At 40.3% G+C, this 16568-nt stretch overlaps 1 protein-coding gene across 1 annotated transcript; it reads left to right on the plus strand.

Moving 5' to 3' along the window:
- The first annotated feature begins 1829 nt into the window (after window positions 1-1829).
- LOC115958432 lies at window positions 1830-2544 on the plus strand. The gene has a single exon (XM_031076847.1). It carries the CDS (start codon window positions 2197-2199, stop codon window positions 2461-2463), a length of 267 nt encoding a protein of 88 aa, XP_030932707.1. The 5' UTR covers window positions 1830-2196; the 3' UTR covers window positions 2464-2544.
- The last annotated feature ends 14024 nt before the right edge of the window (window positions 2545-16568 follow it).

The raw sequence follows: 16568 nt of genomic DNA on the forward strand, positions 1-16568 counted from the left end.
AAGTGAGAGGATAGAAAAAGTAGTTTATATAAATTGACTATTAAACCCTTCTTACATAATTGGTAAAAAATAGATTTATTTATACTCATTAAATAATATAAAATTTACCAACTATTATATTTTTAATAAGAAGCATTACGTCCACAACATTTTTTGCAATATTTTCACAATAAAATTTATGTGAAAAGTTGTTACTAGTTCTAATTTGAACCCACCACAGAAATTATTTTTTTGCTCACCAATATTAACTAATAACAATCTGTTACTTAAAATTTATTATGAAAATATTGTAGTAACATTTCTCAATTAGGATTTTTTATTTTTTATATTATTTCTCTTTTCAATCTTTTCATTACAGCCATACGTTTTTCTTTTTATTTTTTTTCTTTTTTTATGCTATCTCCTCCACCACACTCGTTATCTCTATCCCCGCCCCTTCTTTTTCTTTTTCTCCACACACGTTCCAACACTCTCATTCTCCCTTCATCTTCTCCAGCTCGCTCCCTCTGGTTTTTTTTTTTTTTTTTCTTCTTCTTCTTCCTCCATACACGTTTTTCCTTATCTCTTTATCTCCCCCTTCTTTTCTTTCTTTTTCTCCCTCATTCAAGAAGTGCTTTCTCTCTTTTTTTTTTCTCCAGCTCTCGGTCTCTGGTTTTTTTTTTTTTTTTTTACTTGATTCCAAGACAACCGTTGTGTTTGTGAGGAGGGTAGGTGGAGAGGGCATTTGTGTAATTTCACGGTAAAGAGCAGCTTTCTCTCCACAGTTTTCCTCCCGATTTGGGAGGAAAAAAATTGGTGGGTCCGGGAGGAAAATTTTCTCCCGGATTTTCCATCCTCTCTGTTTTCCTTTGCTTCCCAAACAGTGGAAAACACTGTTTTCCACACCATTTTCCACCCATTATTTTCCATCCTCCCTATAATCCCTCCAACCAAACATAGCCTTAATAAAAAGGAAACCATTAAAAAAGGAGAGGGGATCCCAATGAATAGGGAACAAATCCCTCTATCACACTACCTCGTTGTACCGGTATTATTATTTTATTACTATTAGGTTAACTAGGCTCTATAAATGAGCCCCCTTTCCACAATATTATTCACTCTCTTAGCAATATATTAGGTCATATGTTTTAGCTTAGCTTCAACATTTAACTTTTATGAGAGTTTAGAAATAAAGGATGTTATATCATTTTCCTCTTAGTGTTCTTGCCTTACCTTCGCCTTTGTTTCACCTCGACTTCACCTTATGTTTATGTTGCATTGTCGTCGTTGTCGTCTCTCTCTCTCTCTCTCTGTACCTTAACCGACAACTTGCTCATGCTACAACCTGTGCATGCCTCAATGGCTCAACCGCTCAAGCTAAGCTGCTGACGCCTTGAACCACAATTTCTTATTCTTCTTCTATCTTTTCTCTAATCTCCAACATCCAACCAAGTGAAGTACTGGCTCTTTCTTTCTTTTAGGTTGTGTTTGGTTTGACGGAAAATATTTTTCGATTGTAAATTCATTTTAGGTCAAACTATTTTTCTAAAAAGAAAATATTTTCAACTTTTTGTTCCTGTTTTTCTTAAACTAAGCGTCCACGCCTCTCGGATTGGCTGGGCTTTAGCACACAAGCATCGGATGAGTCTAGTGTCCTTGTAATAGTTTTTTCCATCCCCTGTTCTGTCTATGTTGGAACAGGGTAATACTTTTTGTTTGTATACTGTTTGGTTATATCAATACAATTCCTATCTTTTATCTCAAAAAACTCTACCCATGAAAAATTAACCCAAGTGTGGGTTGGATTCGATTAGATCGAAATTTATCGAATTGGTGGGATAAGGTTAAAACTTGAAAGCAAGCCCCTTTAAGCCTTCTTCATAATAAAACAAATAATAGCAACCCCACCTATCATTTCTTTATCCATTAGTCCCACTTGTGTCTTAGTTGGTTCCTACTCTATTATTTTGTCACTTCTGAGTGACTATGAGCTAAGCAAATGGTTTTGGAGTCCAAATACCAGGGTTTTCTCCGAAACTGCTGGCAAAACCATCTTAGTTTTGCACTCCATTTCATCTCCCCACTCACTTCACACGTTATATAAGAGCCCATCCTCACATCGGACACCACAAAACACAACCAAAAATCTCTTTTACATCTTCCTAACATCTCAATTTCAATTTGTTTCAGTTCCAATTTAAAGCAAGAAAGAAAAGAATGTGTGCAACAAACAGAGCTTCTTTGATAGTGGCAGCAAGTATTGGTGCGATGGAGGCCTTGAAAGACCAAGGGATTTGCCGATGGAATTATCCTCTAAGGTCACTTCAACAGCATGCCAAGAACAATATCAGATCATACTATCAGGCCAAGAAACTTGCAGTTCAGTCTTCTTCGGCTATATCTAGTAAAGTGAATCATGAGAAGCTGAAGCAATCTGAAGAGTCTTTGAGAAAAGTCATGTACTTGAGTTGTTGGGGTCCTTAGATCCCCCCTACACTTCTTGTAAATATATTGCCAATTTTGAATGATAATATAAATTAGTTCATCCCAAATTGTTCTCTTTCATCCCTACCTATTTCATTTTACTCATGGTTGATTTTGGACACCAGTATGAGTATTTTTAGTATTCATATAAATTTTATTTAGAAATTTAGAATATCAGTTTCTAGAAGATCTCTTGTACGTGTTCAAAATGTTTCTTTGAAGTGCAATTTCCTTGCCTGTAACCGTGGGGGAAATGTGTAAGCAAGAAACGTTGAAGGGGATTTTGTGAAGCTATGGAAGGATTGTTAAAAGATATTATGAGCCAAAAGGTGGGACTGCTCCCTCTTGGGTCATACTATTTATTGTGATTAATATAATTTAAAAGATAGTTTATAGTTTATAAATTTGACTATATATATATTATGATCAATAGTCTTTGAATTTTTTTATTTTATTTTATTACTTTTTGGTGGAGATATAGCTTGGTCTTTATGAAAAATGTTTTTAGCTACACCACTATAGGGCTGTGTATGGGTTAAATTTGGTTGGGTTTGTAGTACTTTTCAACCCATCCTTGCCACCTTGGGTTGGAAAATCCCCAATCTAGCTCTAACCATCATAGTTTCAAAACCAATTCAAAAAATGTTTCCAAATTTTCTCTCCTTTGGCTAGGAGCGTTTCCTCTCACTGAAGGTGAGATTATCTCAACTGCCTAGTAGTTTTCTTTACCCCACCATGATGAGACTTCCATATGGTTAGGTTTGGGGTTCCGCATTGTTTACTTTGTTTATTCTGTCATTTCGTACTTGTAATGTCCACTGTTAATTCACGGTTAATTTCTGCTAGTTATCTTTCCACTGTAAATTGCTCCTAGTTTTCTTGCTCGTCCATTGTTAATTCCTTCTAATTTTCTTGTTTATCTTTTCACTGTGAATTCCCTCTTCTTGTCTCGTTCTTTTGTTTCTCTAGTTATTCTTTTCTTTGTTACCGCCCTTTATTGTTCTTGACAATCTTGTGTCTTTTCTAAGTCCATCATGGACTCGGATTTCATTGAACGTCTACAAATGTTTAATTTGACGGAGGAAGAAGGTGAGGCTATTACTGTCCATTCAAATCATCGTGAGAAAATTCTTGAGGAATGGTCTCTCATTCTCATTGGTCGTTTCAACACAGCAAAACCCATCAACTTTCAGGCGGCAAAAAATCTTTTAAGGGGTGTATTGAAATTTGGTCAACACTTGAAGATTACTGATGTGGGAGAGGGGCTTATTCAGTTCAAATTCTCTTTGGAAAGCCAACTAGTATGGGTTATGAAAAATGGTCCATGGAGTTTTGATAACCACCTCTTACTACTCTGGTGATGGGAAAAGGGGGTGATGGCTTTCTCTGTTAATTTCTTACACATTCCTATATGGGTGCAAGTATGGGGACTTCCTTTCGATCTTATAAATGAAGAGACGGGTAAAGATATCGGTAGTGGAATTGGTCGAGTTGTTGCTGTTGACTGCAAGGCCATAACATTTGACCAAGCCTGTTTCCTCCGAATCCAGGTTGAGATGCCTTTGGATAAACCAATCCAGAGAGGTGCACTAGTCATTAGTCCAGAAGGGGATCGAGTATGGGTTGCCTTTCGGTATGAATGCCTTTTAGGGCTCTACTTCAATTGTGGATTTTTAGGACATGAATCAAAGGCTTGCATGAAGGAAAAGATCAAGGATGGTAGAGATAGTCCGTATGGTGATTGGCTAAGAGCAGGTTATCGTAAATCGAATGTTAATAATAATAGAAACAGACCACCTAGCCCACTAAGGAGAAACATGGAGGAGAATGATGGCAACCAATATACCAATCTGTCGCCACAACCACCTCATAATTCAGAACCAGGGACCTCACAAGATAACACTGATGACCATGCAACGGTTATAGAGAATATTGAACAACATGTTACTGCTTTCACGTGTATGTGCAAGATTGAAGCCCAATTTCCTAATCCATCAGATGGTAGTTTTTTAAACCGTGATGCCATGGATTTAAATTGTGAAAGTGGGATAGAGAAGGACCCCGAAATTATTGGAGACAGCCTGATTAGTGTACCTATCTTGTATGAGAAGCAAAGTTTGGATGAAAATATGCCTCCTGCTAGTGAAGCCCTTGATGAGTTGGAATTAAACTCCCTGTCACGTGATAAACAACAACAAGGTAAGCCACAAATACATAAGTGGAGAAAACTTAAAAATCCTAATGTTACGTCTAAGGTAGAAACGAAGCATGCTACCAGTGGGGTGGGAAATAAGCGTAGAAAAAATTTGGAACCCAATGAAGACAAGAAACGTGCAAAGGTTTGCAAATGATTCTTCAACATGCACAACGGCGGAGGCTGAGATTCAGCTCCGCTAAGCACAATTAATATCTTAAGCTAAAACTGTCGGGGGCTTGGGAACCTCTGTGCAGTCACTGTTCTTTCATTTAGTGAGGGAAAAAGCTCACAAAATTTTGTTTCTCATGGAAACAAAACAAATAGTAGATGAGATGAGAAGAATTCAAGCTAAACTACAGTATCAATCGATGCTTGCAGTCCCATGTATTCGTAGAGCCAGTGGTTTAGCCATGTTATGGAAGCAAGAAGTTGATCTACATGTTCAGACATATTCCCTCAATCATATTGATGCACGTGTTATGATTGATCCGAATTCACCATGGAGAATTACTAGCTTTTATGGCAAACTGGAGGAACATCGTAACATGAATCTTAGGGATATTTAAGAAATCTGCATTGTAGAAGTTCATTACCATGGCTACATATTGGTGATTATAATGAGATTTTAACCTCTGCTGAGAAACAAGGGAGAATACCAAAGCCAAACCGATTAATGGAGAAATCCAGGATTGCTTTACTGCATTGTGGCTTAGTTGATCTTGGCTTCTATGGGAATATATTCACATGGAGGAATGGATGTCCGGGAGAAGCTTTTGTTCAAGGGAGGCTAGATATAGCATGTGCTATAATCGAATGGAAGGCTTTGTTTCCACACAACAAGGTTACGCACCTTTAAGCATCATATTCTGACCATGACCCAATAATGCTCACAACCAATGTTGATACACAAGGGACACGCAGGAAAATATACCCAAGAAATTTGAAGAAAAGTGGGCAACGCATCCAGAATGCGAGGGAATTATTCATGAAGCTTGGAATGGTGCAATAACCACAGGTAGCCCAATGTACAGATTATTTGAAAAAATTAAAAAGTGTTGTATGTCTTTGGTGGGATGGAGTAGACAATTGGGAAACTCGAAGATAAAGATAGAAGAGAAAAAATTGGAGTTAGAGAATCTTACATTGATGAATAATGCAGATAATCTTGAAGTGATCCAAAAAGTGAAGGATGAGATAAATGCTTTATTATTACAGGAGGAATTATTTTGGAGGCAGAGATCTAGATCAATTTGGTTACCTACAGGGAATAAGAACACAAAGTATTTTCATCAACCAAACACTACTTCAACCATATACACTTGATAAGGTAAAGCGAGCTCTTTTTCACATGCACCCATCCAAATCACCTAGGCCAAATGGAATGTCTCCATTCTTTTCCCAAAAATATTAGCACATTGTAGGCAATGATGTAATTGATGCAATGTTGTCTATTTTGAATTCGGGTCATATTCTCCATAAGATGAATTACACTAATACCCAAGAAGGATGATCCAAAAAATGTCTTTGACTATCGACCTATTAGTTTAGCAATGTTGCATCTAGAATTGTCTCAAAAGTCTTAGCCAATCAGCTAAAACTTATCTTGCCCAATGTAATATCAGACTCACAAAGTGCTTTTGTTCCTAACTGGTTAATAACTGATAATATTACTGTAGCATTTGAAGTATTACACAAGATGAGGAATAAAGAAAAGGGAAGATGGGTAGATGGCAATTAAACTTGATATTAGAAAGGTTTATGATCGGGTTGAATGGGAATTCTTATGACATATTATGCTTTAATTGGGTATTGATGCTCAATGGGTGCAATTAGCAATGGAAAAAGTGACTACTACTTCTTATTCTGTGATTGTTAATGGAGAGCCTAAGGGATTTGTTACCCCTTCTAGGGGTATAAGGCAAGGAGATCCACTATCCCCATACTTGTTCCTTTTATGTGCAAAGGGACTCTCATCTTTGATTCGGAAGGCAGTGGCATCATAGAGCATTCATGGAATTTTATCATGTACAAATAGCTTTTTGCAGATGATAGCTTTATTTTTTTGTCAAGCTACTATGGAAGAATGTCATCATCTAATGCATTTTCTTGAGTGCTATGAGATGGCATTAGGCTAAGCTATTAATAGACAGAAGGTTTCTATCTTTTTTAGCAAAAACACCAGATTGGAGGTAAAACAGGATATACAAGCTTTGTTGGGTGAAAGAATTATGGAGGAATGTGAAAATATCTTGGTTTGCCAATGGTTAGGGGAAAATCAAAGGTAAATACTTTTAAAGATCTACGGGAAAAAATTACTAATAGAGTACTGGGGTGGAAGGAGAAATATATTTTTAAAGCGGGGTGAGGGATCCTAATCAAAACGGTAGCTCAAGCCATTCCTACCTACTTTATGGGTATTTTTAAAATCCCAAGGGCTTTATGTGATGCCATTAATTCTATAGTGGCTAAATATTGGTGGGGTCAATCAAATGATGAAAAGAAAATTCATTAGATCAATTGGAAAAAAACTTTGTACTAGAAAGGATAGAGGTGGTATGGGGTTTAGAGATATACAAGCTATTAATATGGCTACGTTAGCCAAACAAGCTGGGAGGTTGATTCCTAATACTCATTCTCTATTCTATCGAGTATATAAATCAAGATATTTTCCAAATTGTTCCTTTATGGATGTAGAGGTTGGTAGCAATCCTTCATATGTGTGGAGAAGTCTTCTAGGAGCTAGAGATCTAATTAAGGAAGGTTCAAAGTGGCAGGTTGGGGATGGAACATATATTAATGTTTCAACTCATAAATGGTTGACACATAAACTAATTTTTTTGGGAGAAGTTTAGCCTAATTTGTTGGTGAAGGACTTGATTCATGATGCCATTGGACAATGGGATAGGGACAAGGTGTTTGATCTTTTTGCTCATAAGACACGCATGGAAATTCTGCAGCTGCCACTGTCAAGGCTATCCTCACGAGATAAACTGGTTTGGAAGGAAAATAGGTCTCAAAGCTTCTCTATTAAAACAACATATCAAGTTGCACTTCGTATGGGGCGGCAGCAACGAGTTAAGCATTCTGGTTTAATGGCAGAACGAAAAATTTGGGGGAAGTTGTGAGCTTAAATGTACCGCCTAAAGTAAGAATGTTTGTATGGAGGGCATGTTCAAATGTTTTGCTGACTCGGGATAATCTGTATCGCTGAAAGATTAACATTGATCCAAGATGTGAATTCTCTTGCCAACACTTGGAGTCCGCTACCCACTTGCTTTGGGAATGTCCTTTTGCACAAAATGTATGGGCCCTTTGCAGAGGAAAGCTTCAAAATGTTCAAATGATGCTCAAGATATATTCATGCTTTTTAGGTGGTTGATGGACAAACTTTCTAAACTGGAGTTGGAACGATGGACGGTGACAGCTTGGGCAATTTGGAATGCTCGAAATAAATATAATTTTGAACATATCCAAATTCAACCCAAGTCCATTCTTGATGGAGCACTTGGTTTTTTGCAGGAGTATCAACATTTGGTAGCTACTCAATCAAGCAATTGAATGTGATTTGATAGTTTTTTCTTATCTGATGTGTTTCTACATAGTGTTATTTTTCTGCTTTGATATCGCTCCGAATCAGTAAGGTGGATGGCCTGGCTTCGGTGGGCTATCGAAACAGTTGAAGGCCTACAAGGAACAAAACACAATCAAAGAGGAGACCGGAGAAGACCAGTCGAACCCCCTTCGATGGAGAAGTTAGTCTCACAGAGAAGGAAGTTCCAAGTATTTGGGAAAATTGTCTCAGAAAAATCTTACCGCTGTCGGGTTCAGACCAGTCCTTTATATAGGGAGCTTGGGACGGTTATTTATCCAATAACCTCCCCAGGATTTGTGGAAGCCAACAAGTCCGGAGTTAACTTCCTCAATGGCTACAAAACTGTAACCGCTAACGGAAGTTAACTTATTTGAAGGATCTGTTGAGATAATTGCGGGTTTAGTCGAAAGTTCTAAGTGTTGCGCTTTCGTCCGTCTGGTGTAGGACGGTTTGGTCGTCCAAGGATAGCCGATGATTGTTCATGGACGACCCTCATGGACGAGCATGTCGTCCATGGGAGACTCAAATTATAGAGTGGTGCTATTGTCCATGAACGTTTTTCCTTCTTCTGGGTTGACTCTTGGATCAACCTGCATTGTAGGCTTTGGACGATCCATTTGGACGAGCTGGAGATGGATTATTTTCTGCTTCTCTATCAGTTGCCCCTTTGTTCAAAGGGTCGTCTAGGACATTGTCGTGATTTTAACAAAATTTCACTTTTTCGTATGCCACGTGTTGCAAAACTGTTGGTTGGCCAATCGTGTCGATCTCGTTTCCCAAAGGAATCGCCACGTGTCAATCTCTGAGTGGCGAGTGTTGTTTTGTTGATCCTGTTGCTGGGGCCTATAAATAGTGCATTCTCTTTCATGCCTCTTACTTTTTTCCTCATTCTCTCTTCTGCCAACTCGTCCAAGATCCTCGTCTAGCTCTCGTCCTAGTTTCATCAGGTATTTCCTCTTTCTTTTTTAGGCTCTCATTTTAAGTCCTCTCTACATTTCAGCCATGTCTTCGTCTAGTAGTTTAGAGAGAGAGATAAACGAGTACCAAGACGGTTCTTCTGGGAGTGAGGGTAGTGTAGATAGCTCGTCCTGTAATGATTCCTCAAACGAGCATTACTCGTCTGGGGTTCCTAGCATTCCCTTAGAGGAATTTCAGGAACAACGACGTTGGGCGGCTTCTGCATCTGGGGCTAGTTCGTCCAGACAGCCATCTAGTCCCCCTCAAGACGAGGAAGAGGACGAAGAAGATGTTATCTATAGTTGTGCCCCAGAGGTAGCATCCACCTTAGACGGTGCTAAGTTAAAAACTCTTGTAGATAGATATCAAATCCCTAAAGAGCTTAACCCTTGTCTACCCAAGGCCGGAGAATGGTGTTGTTCTCCTTCCTCTGGCTTAGGGGTATACGCTTCTTACCTTTTAGCTAGTCTTAGGTTTCCCCTAAATTCTTTCTGTAGAGACCTCTTCCAAAGGTTGGGTATTGGACCTAACCAGCTCAACCCCAATGGTTGGAGGACGATAGTTGTCATGCAAGTATTATGGCGTGAGGCATTGGAAGGGGACTGTCCAATTACAGTGGACGAGTTCCTTTACTGTTATAAGCCCTCATAGATCAAAAAATCTGTTGGTTTCTACCAGTTCTCGTCCAGAGGTTCATATTACAGCTTAATAAATGGCCGTAGTTCGTCTGACCGGCTTTGGAAAAAAGAATTTTTTATTATTTCTGGAAATTGGGCTGGGGACCCGGCTGATGTGGGTAATCCCCTCTTCCCATCTTTTACCAGCCCTCTAGGTCGTCTTCGTCCTAAGGGTATGTTTTTCTTTCCATTTTATCCCGTTTGTCCTTTAAAATTTTTTTATATCTGTCAATTGTCTAACCCTTTCTCTTGGTGATGCAGCTATTGTTCGTCCACACTTGGATAAGTTTTTCTTGGACCGGATAGAAGTGGTTCGCACCTTTCCAGGAAGGACTTTCCACGACTTAGTTACCCTTAGTTGTCTAGCAACTTGGGGACTTGGTCCAGTTCCTACTGTTGAGAACTTAAGTCACGAAGAGTTGACTCGTCGAAGTAAGTGTTGTCCATTATATTTTATTACTTTAGCTCTCCTTTCTTTTCTTTTTCTTTTTTAATTAATTAATTTTCCTCGTCATAGGGATAAGTACGATGAGGGAAAATAAAGAGAAAACAGTGACTAGCGGGGACGAGGATGTTGCTGCCCCTACTGCCAAAGTGGCTTTCGTCCAGGCTAGGAAGAGGAAGTCTAAGCCAATTTCAAGTGCTGTGGATCTGGACGACCTCCCCAGTCGTCATGGCCACAAGAAGCAAAAGTCAAGTAAGACTTCCCTTCCAAAGGTTCCCAAGTTCGTACCACCAACAGTGAACTTGGACGAACCTGTGGTGGACGTGGAGCCCGTCCAAACAGTTCATCCTGTCCAGTCTGATCCTCCCCCTCCTCCCAAAGCTTCTCATAAGCCTAGCCCTTCTGAGTCCTCTAATCGTCCACCTAATTTGCTTCTGGACGAGGGTTACGCATGGAGGACGTTCAAAGGGATCATCACTGAGCGTGAAGTTAACGAATGTTACAACATGTTAGTGAAGGATTTTGAACGCTCTGGCATCCATGACCTTTTCAAGGTAAGTTTCTTCCTCGTCCTTGTGTGTAAACATTTTATCTTGAATGAAATGTCTAACTCCTTTTCATCTAAATGCAGGCTATGTCAAAGTTTTATACAGCAACCTGTCAAGCCAAGGAGCTTGCTTCAGATGCTAAGACGGCCAAGGATAAGGCTAAGGAGCTAAGCCATGAGGTTTTGCTCAAGAAAGGGGAGGTCATGAGGTTGACTGAGGATTTTAATCATCTGCAGGGAAGCGAGACGAAGCTGAAGAACGAAGTGGAAGAGCTCAAAACTGACAACTTAGAGAAGGATACCCGCATCGTCCATCTCGAAGGACAAGTTTCAGAGCTTACCTCGTCCTTGGAGAAGGCACGTGAAGAAGCTATTGCGGCCTTTAAGAAGTCTGATGAGTATAAGAATCGTTTAGACAGTCATTATGCAGCTGGCTATGAAGACTTCCGTGCTGATGCTAAGGAGGCATATCCTGATTTGGACTTCAACTCCTTCAAGCTTCCCCTTGCTACAGAGAGTTCCTTGTTGCAGACGAGTTCCGAGGACGTCAACATAATGGACGACGCTAATACTGAAGTCACTCAGGACGACCCCAAGGCTAGTTTGCCCAAATGATTTGCAATTTCCTTGAAAATTTGTTTTACTTTTATCTGGAAGTGCTCGTTGTTTTGGGCTTTGTTTCTTCTCTCTCTTTTTTTTTTTTTATTCCAGTTCATATAAGTACAATTTTCTCGTCTAAGATTGTGGACGAGTTTTATATACAGTTTCATTTTCACAACTTAAGGGGTTTTTGGACGTGGGTCGTCCACCCTTCTTTAAATTTCATGAAAAAATGAATACTTCTATTTTCATCTTCCATTGTGTTTGAATATATACACTTCCAGCTTTATGTATGAAATTTTTATTTTCATAAGCTATATCATTTGAGACTATGTGGTTCGTCCACCTAGGAATTCAGTTCGCCTCGTCTTGAATACGGGGGTGAATTTTTTATTACATCACCAAGATAGAGTAAAATGATTCTTTTAAGCTTATGTATAGCTCGTCTATGAATGACTTCTTTTTTTATTAGATTTTTTCATCATTCAAAATTATGGACGATCATTTTGTCATCCTTGATGATTAGACTTCCCAGCGATTTCTCGTCCAATGCAATGGATTGTTAAGCTAGTTTTGAGGTCTTTGCTCGTCCGTGTCTCGGACGGACACTTCTCGGATTTCATCTCGTCTTGAGCTTTAGACGGATATATCCTTAACTTAGGTTTCATCTTGTCTTATGGTTTGGACAGATGGACCTTAGCTTCATTTTTAGCTTAGGTTTCGTCTCGTCTTATGCTTTGGACGGATGGACCTAGCTTCATTTTTAGCTTAGGTTTCATCTCGTCTCATGCTTTGGACGGATGTACCTTGTTTCATTTTTCCTTTGGAGGAAAGCTTATGGACGATAATCCTTGCGTCCAAGGATTTTGTCCATGCTTATCTTTCTTTTTTGTGGATCAATCTGAATGGACATACAAAGGATTCCAATAATATAAAGGAAAGCTTATGGACGATGTATCCTTGCGTCCAAGGATTTTGTCCATGCTTATCTTTCTTTTTTGTGGATCAATCTGAATGGACATACAAAGGATTCCAATAATATACTTGAAAACACAATATATATATATATATATATATATATATTTGAAAATCCAAACTTATGTAAACATTCGTCCACAGGCATGGCACACGCTCGTGAGCTAGTGCCTTATTGAATTAAAAATACAAACCAACTCGTCCATGAATAGCACAAAAGTGAAAACACTAATGTACTTTCTAGGGGATTATTAAAATACTTAAAACACACAATAGTAGTAAACACTTCTGCTCGTCTAGGTATCTCGTCCAAGTACACTTCTGTCAAGAGTCAACACTTATTGATGGTATTTCCTTAGGTGCTCAACATTCCAAGGGTGTTCTAGCCTCCGCCTATCCAAAGCCTCCAAATAATAGGATCCTTACCTCTTGCAGTTGATAACCCTATAAGGTCCTTCCCAATTTGGCCCAAGTTTCTCCTGGGCCGGGTTTCTTGTTGCCAAGGTAACCCTCTTCAGGACAAGATCCCCGATGTTGAAACGCCTAGGCTTCACCATGGCGTCATATTGCCTTGCCATGAGATTTTTGTACCTCACTGTCCTCTGTTCTGCATCCATCCTGACCTCGTCCATAAGGTCAAGGTTAAGACGGAGCTGTTCTTCATTTTCTTCAGCTTGATACTTCCTCACCCTGTGGCTCGTCATGTGTACTTCTGCCGGTATAACTGCCTCACTTCCATAGGCTAGTTTAAAAGGAGTTTCCCCTGTTGGAGTTCTTGCTGTTGTTCTATAAGCCCATAAAACACTTGGTAACTCATCCGGCCATACTCCCTTTGCCCCTTCGAGCCGAGTCTTGATGATCTTCAACAAGGATCAGTTCGCTACTTCTGCCTAGCCATTGGCCTGTGGGTGGGAGGGTGAGGAGTAATGGTTCTTTATTCCAAGTTGTTCACAAAATTCCCTGAAAGGTGTATTGTCAAAATGTCGTCCATTGTCAGACACTAGTACTCTAGGTACCCCGAATCTGCATACAATGTTCTTCCAAACAAAGTTCTTGACATTTTGCTGCGTAATTTTTGCTAAGGGTTCGGCTTCCACCCATTTTGTGAAGTAATCTATTCCTACCACCAGAAACTTCATTTGCTGAGTTCCAGTTTAAAAGGGCCCCAAAATGTCCAGTCCCCATTACGCGAACGGTCAAGGGGCCATCATTGGCGTGAGATACTCTACTGGCTGTCTGGGAATGTTGCTAAAGCGTTGACATTGATCACATACTTTGACATATGCCTTGGCATCAGCTAGGATGGTCGGCCAATAGAATCCGCTACGAATGACTTTATGGACGAGTGATATAGCTCCCGAATGGTTTCCACATGCTCCTTCATGAACCTCCCTCAACATGTAATTTGCTTCGTTTGGAGCCAAACATCTTAAGAGAGGTTGAGAAAAACCTCTTTTGTATAACACTTCGTCCATGAGTACGTACCTGGCTGATCTGACCCTGAGCTTCCTAGCCTCGTCCTTCTCTTTTGGAAGCCTTCCGTCCTTCAAGTACGACACTATTGGGGTCATCCAATTGCCGTCACCCTCTATCTGCATCATTTCTGGAAGGTTTATACTCGGCATGTAGTGTACTTCATCCAACTCGTCCAACGCTTCATTCGCAGACGCTTCCTTCGCTAGAGTATCTGCTTCCACATTCTCTTCCCTTGGGATTTGAACAAAATCTGTTTTTTTTTTTTAATTTCTTTACAAGGCATACTACCTTCCTTAGATATTTCTTCATTCTGTCTTCCTTGGCTTCGCATGTCCCATTTACTTGGCCTATGACCAATTGAGAGTCTCCCAAAACAAGTATTGAGTCTGCTTCTATGGACCTGGCCAACTCCAACCCCTTTAAAAGGGCTTCATACTCCACTTCATTGTTAGTAGTCTGGTATTGCAAACGGGCCTTGTACTTTAATTTGTCTCTTTCCGGCGACTGCAAAACAACTCCTATTCCTCCAGCATACAATGTAGACGATCCATCTACATGGACGACCCATTTGTTATTGTACTCTCCTTCCCCCAGATCCTCGTAACTCGGAGTGAACTCTGCGATGAAATCTGCGATGAAATTTGCTAGGGCTTGAGCCTTTATTGCATTTCTTGGTTGGTACCGAATGTCGAATTCACTAAGTTCCACTGCCCACTGAATCAGCCGTCCTGCGGCTTCCAGCTTGTTCATTGCCTTCTTAAGCGGATGGTCCGTCATGACATTGATGACATGAACTTGGAAGTAATGTCTTAACTTCCTAGAAGCCGTTATCAGTGCAAAAGCCAATTTCTCTATAAGTGGATACCTTCCCCCTGCTCCTTTGAGTGCCCGACTAGTGTAGTACACCGGTTTTTGTACTTTCCCCTCTTCTCTGATTAAAGCTGAACTTACGGCGTGTGGGGACACCGCTAAGTATAGGTACAGTTCTTCTCCTTGCACGGATGGACTTAATAATGGGGCAGTTGTGAGATAGTCCTTCGGGTCTTAGAAGGCCCTTTGACATTCGTCCATCCATTCAAATGCCTTTCTAAGGACTTTAAAGAAAGGTAAACATTTGTCTGTGGCTTTCGAAACAAACCTGTTCAAAGCGGCAACTCGTCTTGTAAGGGATTGGACTTCCTTGATACTCTTCGGGGCTCCATGTCCAATATAGCTTGGATCTTGTCTAGATTCGCCTCGATTCCTCTTTGTGAGACCATGAACCCCAGAAACTTTCCCGACGATACTCCGAATGCACACTTGCTTGGGTTCAACTTCATCTTATATCGCCGAAGTGTTTCAAAGGTTTCTTATAGGTCATCTAGATGGCTTCCCTCGTCTATGCTCTTCACAAGCATGTCGTCGACATAAACCTCCACATTTCGTCCTATCTGTGGACGAAACATGTGATTTACCAACCTTTGATAAGTTGCCCCTGCGTTCTTTAAACCGAAGGGCATCACTTTGTAGCAAAACAAGCCTTGGCTGGTAATGAAGGAAGTTTTTTCCTAATCAGCTTCATCCATCTTGATCTGATTATATCCTGAGAAGGCATCCATGAAACTCAGCAACTGATGGCCAGCAGTAGAGTCCACCAATTGATCAATGTGTGGCAGAGGATAACTATCCTTGGGACATGCTTTGTTCAAGTTAGTGAAGTCTACGCACATTCTCCACTTTCCATTTGCTTTCTTCACCATCATCACATTGGCTAACCAATCCGGGTAATAGACTTCCTTAATGAACTGTGCCGTAGTCAGTTTCTGAACCTCTTCCTTGATCGCCTTGTCCCTCTCGGGAGCGAATACCCTCTTCTTTTGACGAACAGGCTTAAAAAAGGGGTACACATTCAATCGATGAATGATCACACTTGGGTTGATTCTTGGCATGTCGTCATAACTCCATGCAAAAACGTCGATACTTTTTCTCAGGAACTGAATGAGGTCTTTTCTTGCCTTCTCCTTCATACCCGTTCCAATTCTGGTAAATTTCTCGGGATCATCTTCTTGCAAAAGAACATTTTCCAATACTTCCGTGGGCTCTGCAACAACTCTTCTTTCCTCAATGCTCATTGTCTGCACCTGTTCGTCCAAAGCCATCATGGCTAAGTAGCATTCTCTAGTTGCCAACTAATTTCCTTGTGCTTGCCCTATCCCGTACTCCGTAGGGAATTTGACTGATAGATGGTAGGTAGAGGTTATCGCCTTCCAACTATTAAGAGTTGGTCTTCCAATAATGGCATTGTACGAAGAGGTACAGTCTACCACGAGGAAATTGACTTCCCTAGTTATTTGTTGCGGGTATGACCCTACCACAACTGATAATGTAATGTTACCCACGGGCTGCACCTTCATTCCTCTGAATCCTATCAGTGGTGAACAAACTGGACGAAGTTGATCCCGTCCAAGCCTTATCTGTTGGAAGGCAGGGTAGTACAATATGTCTGCTGAACTTCCATTGTCAACTAACACTCTCCTGGTTGTATAATCTGCAATAAGCAGTGTAATGACGATCGCATCGTCATGCGGGTGATGGATCCTTTCAACATCTTCGTCGGTGAAGGAAATGGTTGGCTCGTCCATTGATCTCGTCCTCGGTGA

The sequence above is a fragment of the Quercus lobata genome, chromosome 8, assembly GCF_001633185.2.
Source record: "Quercus lobata isolate SW786 chromosome 8, ValleyOak3.0 Primary Assembly, whole genome shotgun sequence".
Classification (NCBI taxonomy): domain Eukaryota; kingdom Viridiplantae; phylum Streptophyta; class Magnoliopsida; order Fagales; family Fagaceae; genus Quercus; species Quercus lobata.

Bases quoted from the DNA above. Each gene is read 5' to 3' on its own strand.
- LOC115958432 (XM_031076847.1), top strand. From the start codon at position 2,197: ATGTGTGCAACAAACAGAGCTTCTTTGATAGTGGCAGCAAGTATTGGT.